The following is an 18,606-nucleotide window of genomic DNA, read 5'->3' as shown; positions in this document are numbered from 1 at the left end:
AAAACGTGTTGTTGGTGGTGGAGTGGCTTTTAGCGCCAGAGGCCGCACAGCGGGTGGGTTGAGAAATTAATGCCCTGATGCCACCCCTGACCCCTCGGGCCATCACAGTCCTGCCGCCATCCCTGTCCCCACGCACCATCCCAGCCCCCAACGCCACCCCAGTCCCAACTCGCCATCCTCGTCCCATCAGCCCGCCCCCGGGTCGCAGCCCGCCCCGGCAGCGGCAGCGGCCCCGCCTCGTCGCGGGCGGTGGAGGCGCAGGCGCGGCTGCCCCGGACCTGCCCCAGCCCCGGCTGCGGCAGCGGCAGCGGCGGAGCCGGCGGGGCGGCGGGGGCGGGATGGCGGCGCCGCTGAGCGATGGGGACCGTCGGAAGCAGATCAGCGTGCGGGGCATCGCGGGGCTGGGGGACGTGGCGGAGGTGCGCAAGAGCTTCAACCGCCACCTCCACTTCACCCTCGTCAAGGACCGCAACGTCGCCACCCCCCGCGACTACTACTTCGCGCTGGCCCACACGGTGCGCGACCACCTGGTGGGGCGCTGGATCCGCACCCAGCAGCACTACTACGAGCGGGACCCCAAGGTGAGCCCCGGGGGGACAAGGGACTGGGGCGCGGCGGCTGTGCCTTCTTCGCAGGTGTCTCCGTGTCCCCCTGACGGGTGTCACTGCAGGCATGACCCACGGGCATTCCCTCAGTCTTGTCTCTTGCATGTGCCTGGCTGTGGCTGTGGCCCCTTGTGCATCACCACGGCCATGGCTCCTTGCCATGGCCGTGCCGCTCGTGCATCCTGCCATGACTTCTTCCCTGTGGGCATCGTCACACTTGCATCCCTCACACTCTGCTGTGGCTGTCTCCCTGGGCATTGCCATGGCCGTGTCCCCATGGCAGCATGACCATGTCCCTTGAATGCACTTCACAGTGGCTGTGTCCCCATGAGCCTTGGCTCAGCCATGTCCCTCACACAGATCTTGCCATGGACATCACCATGGCTGTGTCTCTTGTGCAGTTTGCCATAACTGTGTCCCCACAAACACTTTTGTAGTCTTGTCTCAATGAACCTTGCTGCAGCATTGTCCCCCCTCAAAACCCCCCATAACTGTGACCCCCTACACCTTGTTGCAGCCATGTCCCCTGTGATCCCACTCTGAGCATGCCCTTCCATGGGCCTTGCTGGCACTAAATCTTGTGGACACTTCACCACGGCCATGTCCTGCACTGGCACTGCCACGGTGGTGTCCCCTGTGGGCATCGTCACCTCCATATCTAAGCACGTGCCTCAGCACAGCCGTGTCCTGACTTCAGTCCTGCAAAATATGCAGGCAGCTCGGCTTTGAGACCGGAGAGGAGTTTCTTGCCTTGTGAAAACCAGACAAGCTCTCCCAGGTAACCAAACCCTGGGGTTTATTCCCACTTGTCAAGTCAGGACAGCGATGCTGGAGGGGCTGGGGGCTGCAGGACATTTACATTGAGACCCAATCCAGCATTTGAGTGGAGAGCCACAGAGAGCAGGTACTAGGAAAGGCACATACCTTCCCCTTGTGCAGGCAGCTGCCTCCCTGAGTCAGCTCATTTCCCAATATTATGAATATTGCCTTGACAGAAGAAGCAAAGTGCACTTTCACAACGGAATGGCTGCACATACACTGGAAGTTACACTGGTGCATGGGGCTTTTATCCTTACTCACACAAATGTGCCCTGATGTGTGTTGCTGCAACAACAGAAGGAATTGTACAGATCCCATAAAGGCTCAGAGGAGCTTGGAGCGAGTTTTCTTACTGTCCCCCACACTTAGATTTTTCACTAGGAATGTGTTTCTGTGGCAGACTGAAAGGGGCAGAGCATTTGTGCAATTGTGCAATGTTTTTGGTTTTTCTGATGAGCCCCAGGGAATAGACAGACCCTTTCAGACTCCCAGCAGAGGTGGCAGAGTGGGTAATCCTGCTGCTTAGCAGGGAAAGATCCAAGCTACAGTGCAAAGAGATTCAAGGGAAAGCACAATTTAAAGTCAGGTTATTGCTCTGTTAAAAATTCCTGTTTGTTTATAAAAATATCCACAGCAATAAATCTGAGTGAGGGCAAAAGTTTGCACAGCCTGTTTCTTATCCCACACACAGGCTTTCGTTAGCATTCATGGCACAGACGCGGCTCCTCTCAAACTTGGAGGGTCACAACGGAGCAGCCTGTTGTGCACAGTTGTGCCAGGAACCCTGCCACCCTTGGGACAGTTTATTTGTTCAACAGGATGAAACGTATGAAACTCAGCGTGGGGAGAACAGGAAGACCCATGTGATGGGAGTGCTGGATAATTGCCAGCAGGAAGGTGCTGGTCCTGGGCCCAGCCAGCCTGTGCGGGGCAGGGGTCTCACTCTGGCTTTCGGGAGGCTCTGGATCAGCTTCAGCCTAGCCTGGGAAAACTTTAAAAGCCCAGCGTAAACATCACCTCAGCTGAGCCTGACAGTGTATAAATATACTATTCAGGATCCTAGATAATTCTTGCCCTGAGTTAATTAGGGAAACACTTAACAGGCAGCGAGATTTTTCTATAGAAGGCTGTTGGCAGGGAGATGCGTGGCGGAGGCTTGGCCGGCATCCCGTGCAAGATTCTTTTGACAAACAACTGTGGTGCGTGGTGTTCAGGAGCAGGCGCCAAGAGCCAGTCTGGGAAGACATCCCTACTCTGGAAAATGCTTGGGTCTGCTCTTCATTTTAAGCAACTTTGGTGAAAGCAAAGTTCTGTGCTGTGTGTAAGCAACTTGCTTTGCCTCCCCAGCGCATTTACTACCTGTCCCTGGAGTTCTACATGGGTCGCACTCTGCAGAACACCATGGTGAATTTGGGCTTGCAGAATGCTTGTGACGAAGCCATTTACCAGGTAAAGTCTTGGGGTACCAGGGTCCCCCTGAGGTACTGGCTAACCTTTTCCATGCAGAGGCATGGGTATCTCTATTTCTCAGGGCTTTACCCTAAGGTTGTGTTCTTTTGACTGTACAAAACGAGGCTTGGCTCTCTCTTAGTGTTTTTCATTCCCTGCAGAAGACAGTGTGGGGACCCTTGGTTGCCTTGGAGTTAGAGTACGGTTTTTTCAAACCACTGTTTTCCTGTAGTGAATGGGAAAATCCAGAAGTGTATACAGAAAACAACACCCAGTATCCCAAATGATTAGGGAATCACAGGCTGCAAAGAGCTTTCCGTTAGCAGGAGAGATGATTATTTACCACAGGCGATGTAGACTGATAGGAGAAACTGGGCCAGAAGAGGAAACTGGAGCACCAAAACACCAAATTACATTTCATTTCACAAGGCACAGCAGCAGAGTTGCCAGAGAGAAGTTAATCATTGAGAAGGGAGAAAGGAGGGAAATTGTTTACTTGAAGTAAAATGTAATCAGATGATTTCCAACTGGAAAAAGACACAGATTGGTATCACCAAGACAATCACAAATGTGAGGCCATGGTTACTTATATCATTATTTGCAGCCATCTCTCAGCAGCTCAGTGACGTTTTTTGGCAGAATGTGAGTTTTTTGGCTTTCTCACCCAAAGGCTTTATTTCTCCCTGCCTCTTCCCCCCGGCCCCAGGTGTGTTGGGAGGTGTCCTATCCAGCATTACTCTGTCAGTGAGAGAATTTGCCTCATTTTTGGTGTCCCCATCACCCTGTGCATGAGGCTTTCCCATCTTGTGGTTGCAGACCACTGAAGTCTGGGAAAACAGTTCGGGGAGCAGCCACAGTGTTGGCTTAACAGCCTGCTGTCCCCCCTGGCACCAAGGTGAGATACTGCTGCCCTCCAGGAGGCAGCATCTCTTGACTCCTGGAGAGTCCTTGCTGCTGGCATGCTTAGCCTTCATCCAACAGTGGCCCTCAGGCCAGAGAACAAACAGTGGATGCAGGCAACCACTTCCAGCAATGGACTGTGGCCAAGGAGCTCGACTGCAGGCTGGACAGGATATGGGAAGCACGGAGAGTACTTACCGCCAGCCTGGTCATGCCCTTTCTCAAGGACTTGATGGATGCAAGCAGAGGGACGACCTACCCTGCTGGACTTGGGGGTTCCTTGCACACCAGCTTGACCATTCACCATCCTGTCTCCAATGGCGAGTTTGGTTGAAGGGCCTCCTGGCATGGGGGGCTGCCAGGGGATGAATGTTTTGTTTGAAGTCTCTAAGGAAACCTAGTTCATAGGAAAGGGGTGTTTGATGATGTGCTAAATTGCTTCCCAATTAACTGGGCTGCCCGAGGACCAGGAGCTGTTGAGATGCTTTGTGGGGAGTGGTGGGGACAGAGCAAAGACCCTGTGGGTTTAATTTCCCACAGTGTGGTTGGGTTTGGGATCTGTGTTTGGCCTCCTCGGAGAACAGCTCAGGACATGGGTTTTGAGTGGTGACATGTTCTGCTGTGGCTCTTTCCAATAGCTGGGTTTGGACTTGGAGGAGCTGGAAGAAATTGAAGAAGATGCTGGGCTGGGAAACGGAGGCCTGGGCCGCCTGGCAGGTAATACAGGGAGAGGGAAGCCCCCTTCTTTTGCAGAGTGCACAGGGACCAAGGGTGGAAGCTGTCACACCCTCGCCACTGCCTTCTACCCTGCAGGCCTTCAGCAGTATGGTACCTTCATGCCTGCTCCTGGCTGGCCAGAAACAAGCCCCCTCCACAGTGAGAGCATCCAGGAGATGTAGGTGTGTGTTCTGCAGCGCAGAAGGCAGGGCTGCGGCTGAAAGAGGCTGTTGGAGCCTTTCTCCTCACCTCCGTGAGAAATCTCTCACTTCTCAGAGGCACTCAGCAGCTATCACAGAGACAGATTGTTGGCTGCTATTTTAGTCTGCCTGTCCCATGGGACAGCTGAAGATGAGAGCTCCCCAGTGTGGAGTAAATGCTGGGGCTGATCTTTACCAGAGCTGCCGGGACTGAGGGCTGGAAAGGTTTCCTTTAGAAACAATGATAGTTAAGTAGCTGGTGGTGCAGTGAGTTGGGGTCAGAAGCCCTGCTTTACTGGGCAGGCAGGCTTACAGCAAGGCATTAGCACCTTAGTCAAGTTTAGAAGAGCTCTCACTGCAACAAGGCTGGATTTAGTGTTTTGGTGACCTCTTCTTGCCACCAACAGTTTGGGGGGGTTTCATGATGGCTTGGCAGGATATACATAGGGTCCTGCTGCAGTCATTCTCCTTCTGTCCCTTCTGCACATAGATTTTCTCTGACTAATAAACATTTCCAGCAGCACTGGTTGTGGCAGCCCCTCACCTCCATGCACAGCACACTGTAGCAAATGCAGCAAGAGAGGATTGAGGTTCCTTGCAGCATGACCCTGCTCTGCTCTTCCAGCCTGTTTCCTGGACTCCATGGCCACGCTGGGCCTGGCAGCATACGGTTATGGCATCCGCTACGAGTTCGGTATCTTCAACCAGAAGATTGTCGATGGTTGGCAGGTACGTTGGGAAGCTCAGGTCAGCTCTTCTCCCTCTGTTTTATACTGCAGTGGCCACCTCTTCCTGTGGACAAGGCCTGGCCACACAAAATGCACTGCAGTGCCTTGAGCTGCTCCTAAACTGGGCATATGAGTCCATCATTGGGCAAGATCATGTGGAACTTGAGCCACAGGGCATGGCTGAGACCAAAGGTCTCCCTGCCTGGGGCTCCATGACACAGCTGCAACAACCCCAGAGTCCCATCCAGCCTGGCAGTGAGTGGGCAAGGAGTCAGACTAAGGATGGAGATGTGCCTAAATACCTCATGCAGGTGTCTGGTGAAGGATGGATTTGAACATAATGGAACACGGGCAAGTGCCTGGGGTGCTGCTGCTCCTGTGGGTTCCCTGGGTCACTGGCAGCAGGGTCTTAAATGGGGACTTTCCTGTAGCATTAGTGATCATAGTATTTTCTAGTGAAAATAGCTAAAATGCCCCAGCTGGCAGTTTTCCTTAGTGTATATCTGGAAGTTGTTTCCGTGAGGAGACATGCCTTGCTTCTGAGCATAAAGTACCTTTTTCCCCCTAAAACAGTGAGAGGTTTGAAGATTGTTTCTTCCTCCTTCTCCACAAAAAAGCTGCAATGCTAGGCCCTATAAACGGTAAAAGCAGGGAAAAAAGCTTCCACTGTGTTTGACTTCATGTTACTTAAAAAAGAATGGGGGTGGTGGCATGCTGGGTTGTGGCTCAGAGCTGCCCTTCCCTCTCTCCTCCCCTTCCCAGCAGAGAAATGCCTGGAGGCACAAAGCATCTCTCCAAGTGCCTCAGCCCCTCTGGCTCCTGGATAACATCAACCTTGGTGACTCTAATGGGTTCACTTTGACTACATTGCCACTGTTACGAGCTTAGAGGAAAAACCCTCCCTGTTACAGACCTAGATTACAGAGGGTGACTTGTGGCCAGGAACCGCACCAATGGGTGCCACATCCCAAGTGTAACAATCAAACTGGATGTAAAGGCATGGAGACAGACTGAGTGCAGTTTGGATGGCTTAAACCTGAACAGTGCTGCAAAGCCCATAGAGGCTGATTTATTTATACCAGTTGGGATGCAGACATCTAAGTTTTGGAAAGCCCAGCTGTCCTCTAGAGGCCTCTGCATATCCATTTTTAAAGCCAGCTTGCTAGAGTTTTGTTTTTAAACTGGTCTGCCTTCGGAGAGCCTTATTTAGCCTTCACTTGTAGACACAAGCCATCTGTTGAACTTCTTTTGCCTCTTGCAGGTGGAGGAGGCGGATGACTGGCTACGCTATGGCAATCCCTGGGAGAAAGCTCGCCCAGAGTACATGCTCCCTGTGCACTTCTACGGCCGTGTGGATCACACTCCTGAGGGTGTGAAGTGGATCGACACCCAGGTACCACCACCATCTGTGTCAGTGCTGGGCTGGAGGAGACCAGGCAGGGTAGTGAGGAGGGGGAGCGTCTGAGCCTGGGCTGCCTGAGGGGTTCAGGCTTTGCTTCTCTCCCAGACTGGCAAAACTGTCTCTGCTACCCTTGCAATTATGAAAGTGACACTGTAGCCTAAATGATCTGAAAAAAATTTTTGTTGATTTGTTGCAGTAGGAATTGAGAAAAAAGAGGGATGATAACAACTTCAGATCAGTTGTTGCCTCCTTCCCTGCTGATCTCCAGGGTGAAACCCCACAGTCTTGAATGGATTTATGTTGGAGGACAAATTGGAGAACCCTGGCAGCTCTGCCAGATTCCTTCTGCACCGCTCCTGGCCACTGTTCACTCACAGTCAGTGGTTTTGCAGGTGGTTCTAGTGCTGCTGCTGTGGGTGGGCAGTACCGTGGGTGTTTAACTCCTGTGATCAGAGCAAGTTCCTCTTTCCCAGACAAGCCCAACTGGCAGAGTGCTGTCAGGGGAGGCTGGAGGTGTGTTTTCTAGTCTCCAGTCTGCCCGGAGGCCTTGTTTTGTGGCATTATGGAGCACAAATGCTCCTTCAGCCTCCCACAGTTGAGGAAGTAGTGTTGTACTTCAGGAGCACGTGCTTGCTCAGGGCACAGGCTGCTGCATCACAGATGCATTCCCATCTCACAGCTGAGGAAGGCAAGCTGTGAAGAGGCACAGGTCTATTAAGAGGATCAAAGATGCTTCATCCTCTCCTGTGTAAGCAGTGCCCAGGAAAGAGGAAGGAAGGATGATTAATTTCTCTGGGATTCAGGGATATGACCTAGTGATATCAGGGATATGACCTAGTTCCAGTGATGTTCCAGCAGTCTCTCAGCCTGCTGAGCCAGCTCGGTTCATCCGAGGAGCTCAGTCACGGAGCCCAGCCATTCTCTTCAGTGCCAAGAGCTGAAGCTCAGCTTCAGAGTCACCTGGGCCTGCTCAGAGGAGAAATAAACCAGGTCTTTTTCCAGGGGTCTGGTTGTCCAAGGCTGTGCAGTGACTTAGGCCACTCCTAGCACAAACAGTGCAGGGGTTCAACACCACAGCCCTGTGAATATCTTGGAGGCACTGTGCCAGAGCTCTCTGGTCCCCGAGTGCAGCAGGCATCCAGTTGGGGACCGAGTGCCATTGCATTACAGCATCTCTCTCTTCTGGTCCTAATGGTTGTCCAGGGTTTCAGGGATCCCAAACATTGCTTCCTACAAGGAAGTGAATTTTCAGATAGTGCTGTTAAGGGAACAAGTTGGAAAGGCTCAAAAAACCCGAAGACGCAGTCTCCAAATATAGCATTGCTGAGTTCATGTGATGTGTGCCCCAGTCTCTGGGCAGGCTCTCTGCCTGCTTCTGTGTTCAGAGCTGGTAATAGCAGCTTGAGCTCTTGCTGATCCCAGAGGAGACGTATTGCTGATGCCAGCACAAAGAGGCTGTTCAGGACCAAAATACTGAGTTTTCCCTGCTCTCTGAACGCAGCTTCTCCGGTTCTCTGCTGCTTCTCACATCTTGGGGACAGTCTCTGCCTGGTGTTCCATTAGACTGACTTCTTTAGGAGGGTGCTGGCTCTCTTTGCCAGTGTCAGAGAGGAGGCCCGGGCTTCGTGCTGCAGGATCAGGGTCTTGCTCTGCAAGTACCATTCAGCTCTGCTGACATAAGCCCTTGGCCTCTTTGTTCCAGGCTGAGTTCAGGGTGCCTTGCCTTGTTGGCAATAGGTCTGGAGGCACGCAGGTGTTGGCACATCAGTGTGCTTGTAAACACACCCATGCCTTGCTTAGCTAGTGTAATCTGAGCTGGAAGCCCCAGTGTTACTCCCTGTAGCCATGTGTACAGGATCTTGAGGCTTAAGCATCATCTGTAAACTGCAAAAATAGTTTCACACTCACTTTCAGTTCAGGTGCTGGAGATCTCAGTGAATTTATCCAGGCAGGTTCAACAAACCCTGAATCACTCTGGGGATGGTGCTGCAGTGGAAGGGTTAGCTGGCAGGTTGCAGAAAGCTAATGGGCAGGATTCAGGCTGTGGAGTTTATCCCACGTGGAAACACAAAGGTCCTAGCTGCCCTGGCTCTACCCCAGCACAGACAGAATCACAGTGGGCAGCTGAGGATGCTTGCTCTGATCAATAAGTAATAGGTACTCCAGATGGTATAGGAAGGTCAGCAGGCTGCTTAAAACTCTCTTTTGCATTTCATTGATGGGCTTGTAACTCCAGTTGGTGCCCATGATACCATGAAAATCTGTGAAGCTCAGCAGGAGTGTTTTAGTGAAGTGAGGTTCTTACCACAGCCAGTTGTCTGTGTCCTCTGGATTCTTCCTGCAGGGGTTTCAGCCACTTTCCTGCCTTCTCTGAGGCCACTGTGCTGCTAACCAGAGGGGGATACTGTCCTTTTGCAGGTTGTCCTTGCTATGCCTTACGACACACCAGTGCCAGGATACAAGAACAACACTGTGAACACTATGAGGCTTTGGTCTGCGAAGGCTCCCAATGACTTCAACCTCCAGGAGTGTAAGTGCTGTCCCTCCACAGCCTCTCTTCTGGCCAGGCTGGGACACAGTTGTTCCTGTGTGCAGGGCACCTGGCACAGCACTACCCATCTGGCCTGCTTTATCCATATCTCCTAGCTGCCTCCAAAACAGAGCACTGTGTGCACATCCATGGATCACACTGTCCCCAACTACTTCCAGAGCCCTCACGTACCAGGACACCCATCCTTTCTCCTTTCATTTCCATCACACTTACCATGCTCTCACAACCTGCCCTATGCCTTCCCCCAGTCCACCTGCTACTGGATTCCCTACATCACCAAATGAGCTGCAAACTTTCTGTGTGGGGTCATTTTCTGTGCAGTGCCGATGGAAAAGAGCAGCACAGCCCACCTTACTGTTGGTTTGCTTTAGGTGCATTTTCCAGGCTTTAATTGCAGTACTGAAGAGCAGATACAGGGCAGCTAACACACCAAATGTCAGTGCTAGTCTGTTACAGAAGGGGAAGGTTTTAGATTAGACTGATTTGATTTATTCTTCCATGCTGGCAAGTGCAGAGATTTGTGTGTCCAAGCAGCCTTGCCAGGAGAACTTGTGTGGGGGACATGGGGTAACAGCTCCTGAGCCTCCTCAGTTCTTGATCAGCAGTTGTGAGCTGGGTTTTGATGAGCCCGTTGTACCCTTTAGGAGCTGACTGTGACTGTGGTGTTTATGCTTCTTTGCCCACCCGCATTTCTCCTTAGTTCTTAAGCAAGATGGCTGATCACTCAATTCCGTCTTTTGCCTTCTCTGGCTGCTATCTGTCTTCAGTTTCTGTCTGTCCTTCCTGATACGTGTGTCTTGAGAAGCACATGGAGATGTGCCTTTCTCTTGTCCCATCTCCTCCTGTCACTCTGGTGCCCTTCACACACATACATTCTCGTTATATTCCATTAATTCCAGCCTGAATAGTCATGTTACAAAAGCTCTCTATGAGCGAAGAGGGAAAAGTGCAGTGTCAGGGACCTACCTGCCTGAATCTCTACGGCTGCTGGAGTGCTGTGTGTATTTCTCTCTTGCTGCAGTCAATATGGGTGACTACATCGAGGCGGTATTGGACAGAAACCTGGCAGAAAACATATCCAGAGTCCTGTACCCAAATGATAATGTGAGTGACTCTCTTGCCTCTCTTCCCTGTTGCTCAGAATCATCTTTCCTGCAGGTTCCTTGCATCTCCTTGTTTGCAAGCACTGGAAGGTCATGGCCACCTGATGCTTATTGTTTTGGTTTAATACAATAGGTTGTCCCTGTAATTCCCAATGAACACACAATGCTCTGCAGGCTCCAGAGGGTGTCTGCTAACTGATAGCAGCTAAGAGTCTGGCCCAGATTGTGTAGCTGCTCTGTTCCCTGCTGCAAGGGGAAGACATATTACTCCTTCAACTTGAAGGCCTATGCCAATTTGTATAGGGGGGACTCGTTCCATTCTCAGTTCAAGGGATTTCTCGCTGTAGGGGCTGTCCCAGGCCAAGCACTCACTGGACACTGGGTCCAAGAGGGAAGAACCCTCACTATCTAGTCATGGGTTAGCATCTGTGCTGGAAAAGCTCATCATCCCCTGCATTTTACCCTGCACTCTTTCATTCATGCTGGTGCTTTAATATAGACCAGCATAGTGTATGTGAGAGGCAGCTGCTGTGTCCAGAGACACACTCCTAGTTCCTGGCTATTGCGGGGAGCCCAAAATCCTTTATCCAAAAACCCCACAAAGGATCTTGCAGCAAGGGAGGGAGCTGCACTGGCTCTGTAGGAGTAGCATGGATGTGGCAGGCTCTGATGCTCTCTCTGGGGGCAGCTGTTTGAAATGCCAAGCCCCTTGTCAGTCCCTGCAGCTGCTGTCCCCATCAGAGACATATGAGAAACATCCACATTTGCCCTGATGAGGTGCTGAACTTGTGAGGCCTGTTGGGAAGCCCATCAGAGTGGCTAGGAGCATCTCCAGGGGTTTGGCTGCCAAGTGGGTATGGGTGTGGCAGCTGCAGCACTAATGGCTGTGGTTTCCCCCCTTTGCAGTTCTTTGAAGGCAAGGAGCTGCGGCTGAAGCAGGAGTACTTTGTGGTGGCTGCCACCCTCCAGGACATCATCCGCCGCTTTAAGTCCTCCAAATTTGGGTGTCGAGACCCTGTGAGAACATGCTTTGAAACCTTCCCAGACAAGGTGAGTCTGTGGTCAGAGGGTTGGGGGACATTCCAGCCAGACCTATCATGAGGGAAAGCAGGACACTCAGGACCAAGTGTATACAAACATGTATACAAACACCCTGGCAATTGGGTTGTAAAACAGATAAACTCTGGGCCTATTTTCCCAGGGGAAATTTGCAATTTGGAGCAAAACTTGAAAAGTTTGAATAGCTCCATTATTGAGAGATCTGGCTGTTTCTGGGGGGGTGTGTCACAAGAAGAGACTTGGGGCTGACCCTCACACCAAACCTATGCACTGTCACAGTCCTATCACTGCCAGAACTGAGACCAGCAAGTCTGTGTTGCAGGTGGCTATTCAGCTAAATGACACCCACCCTGCCTTGTCCATACCAGAGCTCATGCGGATTCTGGTGGATGTGGAGAAAGTGGACTGGGACAAGGTAAGCAGAGCTGGGAGGTCTGTGGAGAACCTTTCAGGGGAAAGAGGAGGGGATTTCCTTTCCCCTCCTGGCCTGGACACGTGTATGTTAACCTGCTGTTTGTAACACAGGCCTGGGAGATCACAAAACAGACCTGTGCCTACACCAACCACACTGTGCTGCCTGAAGCCCTGGAGCGCTGGCCGGTCTCCATGTTTGAAAAGTTGCTGCCGCGTCACCTGGAGATCATTTATGCCCTCAACCAAATGCATCTCGATGTAAGGGACGGGGCTGGTCACAGGCTGTGAGAACTCAGGGGGTCTTGATCTGACCATCCTTAGGATGGGAATGCTCCTAGGTCCTATGGCTGCGTCACTAACGTCCCTTTCCCTGCCTGCAGCGTGTGGCAGCTCTTTACCCAGGGGACATTGACCGTCTCCGGAGGATGTCGGTGATCGAGGAAGGAGACTGCAAACGGATTAACATGGCACACCTCTGCGTGATTGGCTCCCATGCAGTCAACGGCGTAGCCCGCATCCACTCGGACATTGTGAAGAACTCAGTGTGAGTTGGGGGATGCTCAAGGCATGCACCCTCTCCACTCACTGGGTTTTGCCTGCAAGCTGTGGAGGGCTTGCTGGGGCAATTAGGTGTTCAGGTCTGTTTTGGCTGCCTTGCTGGATATGGCAGGCTGGGGAGACTCTCTCCCTTTAGAGCTGGTGAAACTCTTGGCAGTACAGCTGAGGAAGGGGGTGAGAGGCAGCAGAGTTCACACCTGTAACAGGGAGATGAACAGAGTCTGCCCTGAGTCAGGAGCACGCACAGTGGGAGCCCAGCTGAAGCTTTGAGTGGTGGTGGGTGGTTCAGAGCTCCTTGATGTTCCAGATTCAAGGATTTCTATGAGCTGGAGCCAGAGAAGTTTCAGAACAAGACCAATGGGATCACACCGAGGCGCTGGCTCCTGCTGTGCAACCCAGGACTGGCTGACATTATTGCTGAGGTGAGTCGTGAGTATGTGAAGTGAGAGGCTGAGCCTGATCCGTTTGATCACCTCTTCTTGTGGTCTGATCAGACCCAAGGCTGACACCTGGCAGGTGTGCATGGGGACAGCCCGGGAAGTGCACACCTGCGGTACGTGTAGGTGTGAGGTTGGCCGGGCTTTAAAACTGATGATGAAGAGTTGGCAAAAAAAAGCTGCAGAAATTTGGATCTGGTCCCTGCCCTTGCAGTGACCAGGGTGTCAGCAAAAGCGTGCAGCTTCATAGGCACAAAGGAGCTCCCTTGGAGCCCCAGCCCCAGTTCTGTTCCCTCTGTTTCCAGGCCCTTTAGCACAGGTTTTTGCTTCACCCTGCGACATGCCATGGCTGAATATCATCCTGTAATTAAATGTATGTTCATGTCCTGCCCATCTGTTTCTCCAGCTTCCAGGAGGCCCTGGCACTTGTGCATGCATCCTCCCTCCTCCCACTAAAGCTCTTTAAGAGGAGGCTTGTTTGAGTTTTTCCAAGTGCCCCATTTCCATTGGGCTCCCTGAGGACACAGAGAAGTAACCTCATCATAAAACTTTGCCCCTTTTCCTGGCCACACTGCATCTTCCAGTTCCCAGTGAGACTGTGTCATCTCTGTTGGGGAAGTGCAGTTGTGGACGGGGTGAAGTGCCTCATAGGTAGGACATTCCTCTCTTGGTTTGTTCTTTTAGAAAATCGGGGAAGGCTTTATCACAGATCTGAGCCAGCTGAAGAAGCTACTGGATTTCATCAATAATGAGACTTTTATCAGGGATGTGGCAAAAGTCAAACAGGTAATGTGCACTGGAGGTGGGGTGGGCGGAAGAAGGCTAAAGGCACCATGCTCCCAGGAACATCCCAGCAGCAAATACTCACTTCTGATGCAAGCCCTGAGGAACTCATGCCTATTTCTCATATTTTTTTACCAGGAGAACAAGCTGAAGTTTGCAGCCTACTTGGAGGAGCAGTACAAAGTGAAGATCAACCCTTCATCCATGTTTGATGTTCAAGTCAAGCGAATCCATGAGTACAAGCGGCAACTACTGAACTGCCTGCATGCTATCACCCTCTACAACCGTAAGTCCTGCCTGGGCTCGTACATAAGGAGCATTCCCCAACCTCTCACTGCCAGGCTCCCCATGTAAAACTATGGCAGCTGATGGCCAGGGACTCCTGCGCCTACCTCTGCCCTCCTGTCATGAAGGGCTTCTCTCCAGGAGGGAATACAAAATGTCTGAAGGGTCATACAGAGCTCTGAGGAAAAGCTCACAGCCCACATCTCCAGCCCAGCTGGTGCCCAGGTAACCCCCACACCTGTTCTGCAGGTGTTGAGACTGACCTGATGCAAGTTAAAGTCCCACTTCCCAGTGTATATTTTGGGCCTCTGCCCATTACCTAAGGGAGGCAATCATTTGAGCTCTGCATTGTGCTAGCTTGAGTAGTTCTTCAAGGATTCTGCAGCCAATTTTCACCCACTACAGCTCCAGCAGATGTCTGGCTGGCTTCAGAGTCCTGCAAGTTTGATGGGTCCCTGTGACATGGGCTGAGATCCCGGCCCACCTCTGATGCATGCAGTTGTGAAGATTTTTTTTATTTTTTTTTAAGATCAAAATTGACCTTTCAAATTTGAAAAATTTTGAAGAAAGGTCCCTGCTCTTTCAGGCATCAGAAGTAATCCATCCAAATCCTGTGTGCCCAGGACTATTATGATTGGAGGAAAGGTAAATGCGTTCCAGACTCGGTGCATGCATGGCTCAGTGAGGGTGTGGGGAAGGTACTGTCCCCTTTCTGTGGCTTGCCGGGGCCCGCTGTAGGTTATCCAGTGTGTGTCTGCTGTTGGGCTCTTCAGGAAACGATTGAGCAAGGCCCCATCACTGTTTCCCTGTGGCTCAGGACTTCTCCTCCCGTGAGGGTGTTTTTGCTAAATCATGGCTGGGAGAATTAGGATTGTTCAGTTTGGAGAAGAGAAGGCTCTGGGGAGACATTATTGCAGTCTTTCAGTACTCGAAGGGGGCTTTTTAACAAAGATGGAGACAAACTTTTTAGCAGAGCCTGTTGCAATGAGGGATAGTAGTTTGAAGAAGGATCAGTTTACATTAGATCTAAGGCGTAAATTTTTTACAGTGAATGTGGTGAAGCACTAGAGCAGGTTGCCCAGAGGTGGCAGATGCTCTATCCCTGGAAACATTCAAGGTTGGAGGAGGCTCTCAGCAACCTAGTCTAGTTGAAGATGTCCCTGCTTATTGCAGGGGGGTTGGACTAGATGGCCTTTAAAAGTCCCTTCCAGCCCAAACCATTCTATGATTCTCTGTGAACAGAAGAGGTCAGGCCCAGACTCTCCCTGCAGTGAGGACCCACGCTGGTATCTCTCATGCTCTCCTTTATAAGCCTTCACCATTTCTGGGCTGCTCTTCTTCAGGCGGCTCCTGGCTACCACATGGCCAAGATGATCATCAAACTCATCACATCCGTTGGTGATGTCATCAACAACGATCCCTATGTGGGGGACAAGCTCAAGGTCATCTTCCTGGAGAATTACCGGGTATCCTTGGCCGAGAAGGGTATGTCTGGTCTTGTGTAAGCATATGTCAGGAGTTGGGCATGTCCCAGCTAAGCCCAGGAACTGGCTGGCCTAAGAGGCTGTTATGGCAGGACAGCTGGCTGTCCCCTAGGAAGGGCCTGAGGGTTCCACAAAGGTCAGGAAGCCAGCTTTCTGCATGAGTGACAGCAACTGCATGGGGTCATGGCAAAGCTGAGCCTGGCCCCAAAGTCATGCTGTTTGGGCTGAGGTTGAGGTCAGAAGGGCCACTAGCAGATGTCCAGGCTTGTCCTGGTTGTAGGGAGCTGCAGTGTACCAAGGATTAACTCCTACCTCTCTCGCACCCGGCAGTGATCCCAGCAGCGGATCTCTCCCAGCAGATCTCCACAGCCGGCACAGAGGCCTCAGGTACTGGCAACATGAAGTTCATGGTGAACGGGGCCCTCACCATTGGGACCATGGATGGGGCCAACGTGGAGATGGCTGAGGAGGCAGGCGAAGAAAACCTCTTCATATTTGGCATGCGGGTGGAGGATGTCGAGGCCCTGGATCGTAAAGGGTTGGTACATGCAGGGCTTTTCAGATACAGGTCCCAGCTCTGGCAGGCAGAGCCACGTTCTCTGGGAGGGACACCTTCCTCCCTGGGCAGCTCTGGAGCTGGAAAAAACAGGAGGCTGGAGGCAGCCTCTCTCTGGGGCTGGGCCATGGATGGTCCATCAGGGATGCAGCTTGTCCAGAGCACAGTGGCTGTGAATGGGACATTAAGTCTGGGCAAAAAGTGTTTCAGGCACTGCTACTGGTCTAGGAGCCACTAGCAGGGTGCTCTGATGGACACACCCAGGAATAAGTCCCCTCACTCAGGAGCCATACAACATCCTTACCTGCCCTCCATGCCCCTGGAGAAGTCAGGTCCTGCTCTCCGGCTGCTGGGCCCCAGGAAGAGCATCAGTTCCTACAGCCCGTCTCTGCTGGGCACAGGTACAACGCCCGGGAGTACTATGAGCGCCTGCCAGAGCTGCGACAGGCCATCGACCAGATCAGCAGTGGTTTCTTCTCCCCTCGAGACCCTGGTTGCTTCAGGGATGTCGTGAACATGCTCATGTACCACGACAGGTGAGTGCTGGGAAGCATTCCCTTTGGTGGGCTGTGCTCAGCCTGCTTTAGCCTCCTTCCCCGCTGGCCTGGGTTCTCCTGCACAGGAGCTGAGCCCTGCCTGCCCACAGGAAGATGTCTGTCCTTCCCAGAAGGCAAAGCCCAGCCCTACTCTGCTTTGGGTTTCAGGTTTAAGGTGTTTGCAGATTATGAGGCCTACATTAAATGCCAAGGTCAAGTGGACCAGCTATTCATGGTAAGACATGCCCGCTACTGAGTGGGAGAGATGGGGTCTTTGGCCAAGGCAGTAGAGTGGGAGCCCTTCTCACAGACACCACAGTGTGTGAGCATGGGGCAGGGCAAGGCAGGTTTTGCTGCTTTGGCAGCCCCACACCATGGCATTGAAATCAGTCAGGTCTGCACAGCCAGTGCCCTGCAACGTTGCGAGCCGGGACAGAGCTGGGTAAGGGACTGACTGCTGACATTGCCTCTCTTCAGGATCCCCGCGAGTGGACTAGGAAAGTCATCAGGAACATTGCGTGCTCGGGCAAGTTCTCCAGTGACAGGACCATCACGGAGTATGCCCAGGAAATCTGGGGTGTGGAGCCATCTGCCACAAAAATCCCCCCACCTAACCTCCCCCGAGATTGATGGACACACAGAGGGAAGGAAGGAGGAATAGGCTCCCAGCCCAGGAGGCCTCACCACCAGTCAGATGGGCTCAGCTCTGCAGAACCAAGGCCTTTCCCTCAGGGGGCAGATGGATGCTGTGAGGAGGAGCCCTGACTGAGGAACAACAGCTGGGGGACATGAGAAAGGACCTTGTGTTTGCACCCATGTATCCAACCTGCATGTGCTGCATAGTGCTTTTAGTGAGATGACCATGGATAAGTCTTCCAAGCTGTGCTCCATGCTTAACAAGGGCTTTCCAACTAAACCCTCCCCTCAGCCCCTGCCTGGAAGGGCCTGGCCTCCTTGACCCTGCCCCACAAGCAAGATTAGCCAAAACAGAGCCTGTCTTGCATCCTCCTCTGGGGGTCTGCCAGGCCCAAAACTAGGGGAAGGAGAAGCCACTGTGCCTCCCAGGCCAACCCCTTCCCCAGTAACACCTACAGAAGGTGGGAGGCTGTTAAAGCAGTTGGGCCCAGGGCAGTCACCAATGTCAAACACTGCCACAAGAAGGAGAGCCTGGGATCAGCAACTTCCTTGCCACAGAGCTTACCATAGTTTCCTGCCACACCTCTTTGCTAACTAAAGGCCCAGTAACCAACCCACTCCAAGGATTTTTAGGCTCCATATCTGCATAGAGAGGGCTACCAGAACCACCACTGCCAGGTGGGTGGCTGATCTTCCTGGTTCTTGGCTCTCCAGGTACAGCTGTGGGCTGGGTGCTACCCAGGGGGTGAACATGGATCACATCTCTGGCATTCCTCCACAGCAGGGTCATGCTGTTCCACATGTCCCTCCCAGTGCTGGCGTCAGAGTTTAACACCCATAGTGCAGCGTAGTGCACCAGTACTCCCCTGTGTGACACCAGATCATTAAAACAACCTGAACACCTGCTGGTTTGACTTTGGACTGACTTGTGACTACTCCACACCTCTGGGTTCAGGTTGCAACAAGTTCAGGCCATGATTCCTGAATTGATGCTGTCCTTCCCCAGCTGTGGCTTCATGGGATGTGGTCCTGTGCAGCTGACGGCATGCTGGGGTGCTGGCACCATCGTGGGGGCAACATGCCTGTGGTCAGTCTTGGCAGTGCTCAGGGTGTGCAGGAGGAAGTTGATACCAGTGGCTGCACTAGGCTAACTCCAGCCAAAGCTATTTACTGGTACCCCAGGCATGCTGACTATACGCACTGGGATGGGGGTCGCTATGTTGGGTTTACCCTGCAAATGGCACACAGGGCTCCTGTACTAGAAATCTCACAGACAGCTCCCATTTCCCCCATTTCCTGTGGAGAAGCAGAGCCTCAGCTGCAGACAGACTACAAGCACAGACCCTCTGGGCTCCAGGAGAGCCATTCCCCCCAGAGCTGGCAG

At 52.5% G+C, this 18,606-nt stretch overlaps 1 protein-coding gene across 1 annotated transcript; it reads left to right on the top strand.

Annotated features, from left to right (window-relative positions):
• Positions 1 to 252: 252 nt before the first annotated feature.
• PYGB (phosphorylase, glycogen; brain) lies at positions 253 to 18,128 on the top strand. Its single transcript, XM_017818922.1, has 20 exons — positions 253 to 581; positions 2,772 to 2,873; positions 4,412 to 4,490; positions 5,316 to 5,419; positions 6,680 to 6,811; positions 9,239 to 9,350; positions 10,393 to 10,475; positions 11,381 to 11,524; positions 11,856 to 11,948; positions 12,059 to 12,205; positions 12,328 to 12,491; positions 12,813 to 12,927; positions 13,627 to 13,728; positions 13,864 to 14,011; positions 14,597 to 14,655; positions 15,354 to 15,495; positions 15,825 to 16,032; positions 16,452 to 16,586; positions 16,755 to 16,821; positions 17,064 to 18,128. Exons 1-20 carry the CDS (start codon positions 339 to 341, stop codon positions 17,214 to 17,216), a joined length of 2,532 nt encoding a protein of 843 aa, XP_017674411.1. The 5' UTR covers positions 253 to 338; the 3' UTR covers positions 17,217 to 18,128.
• The last annotated feature ends 478 nt before the right edge of the window (positions 18,129 to 18,606 follow it).

The sequence above is a fragment of the Lepidothrix coronata genome, unplaced genomic scaffold, assembly GCF_001604755.1.
Source record: "Lepidothrix coronata isolate B3197 unplaced genomic scaffold, Lepidothrix_coronata-1.0 Scaffold71, whole genome shotgun sequence".
NCBI lineage: Eukaryota > Metazoa > Chordata > Aves > Passeriformes > Pipridae > Lepidothrix > Lepidothrix coronata.
The sequence above is the reverse complement of the archived record's forward strand: the minus strand, read 5'-3'. Positions and strand labels throughout refer to the sequence as shown.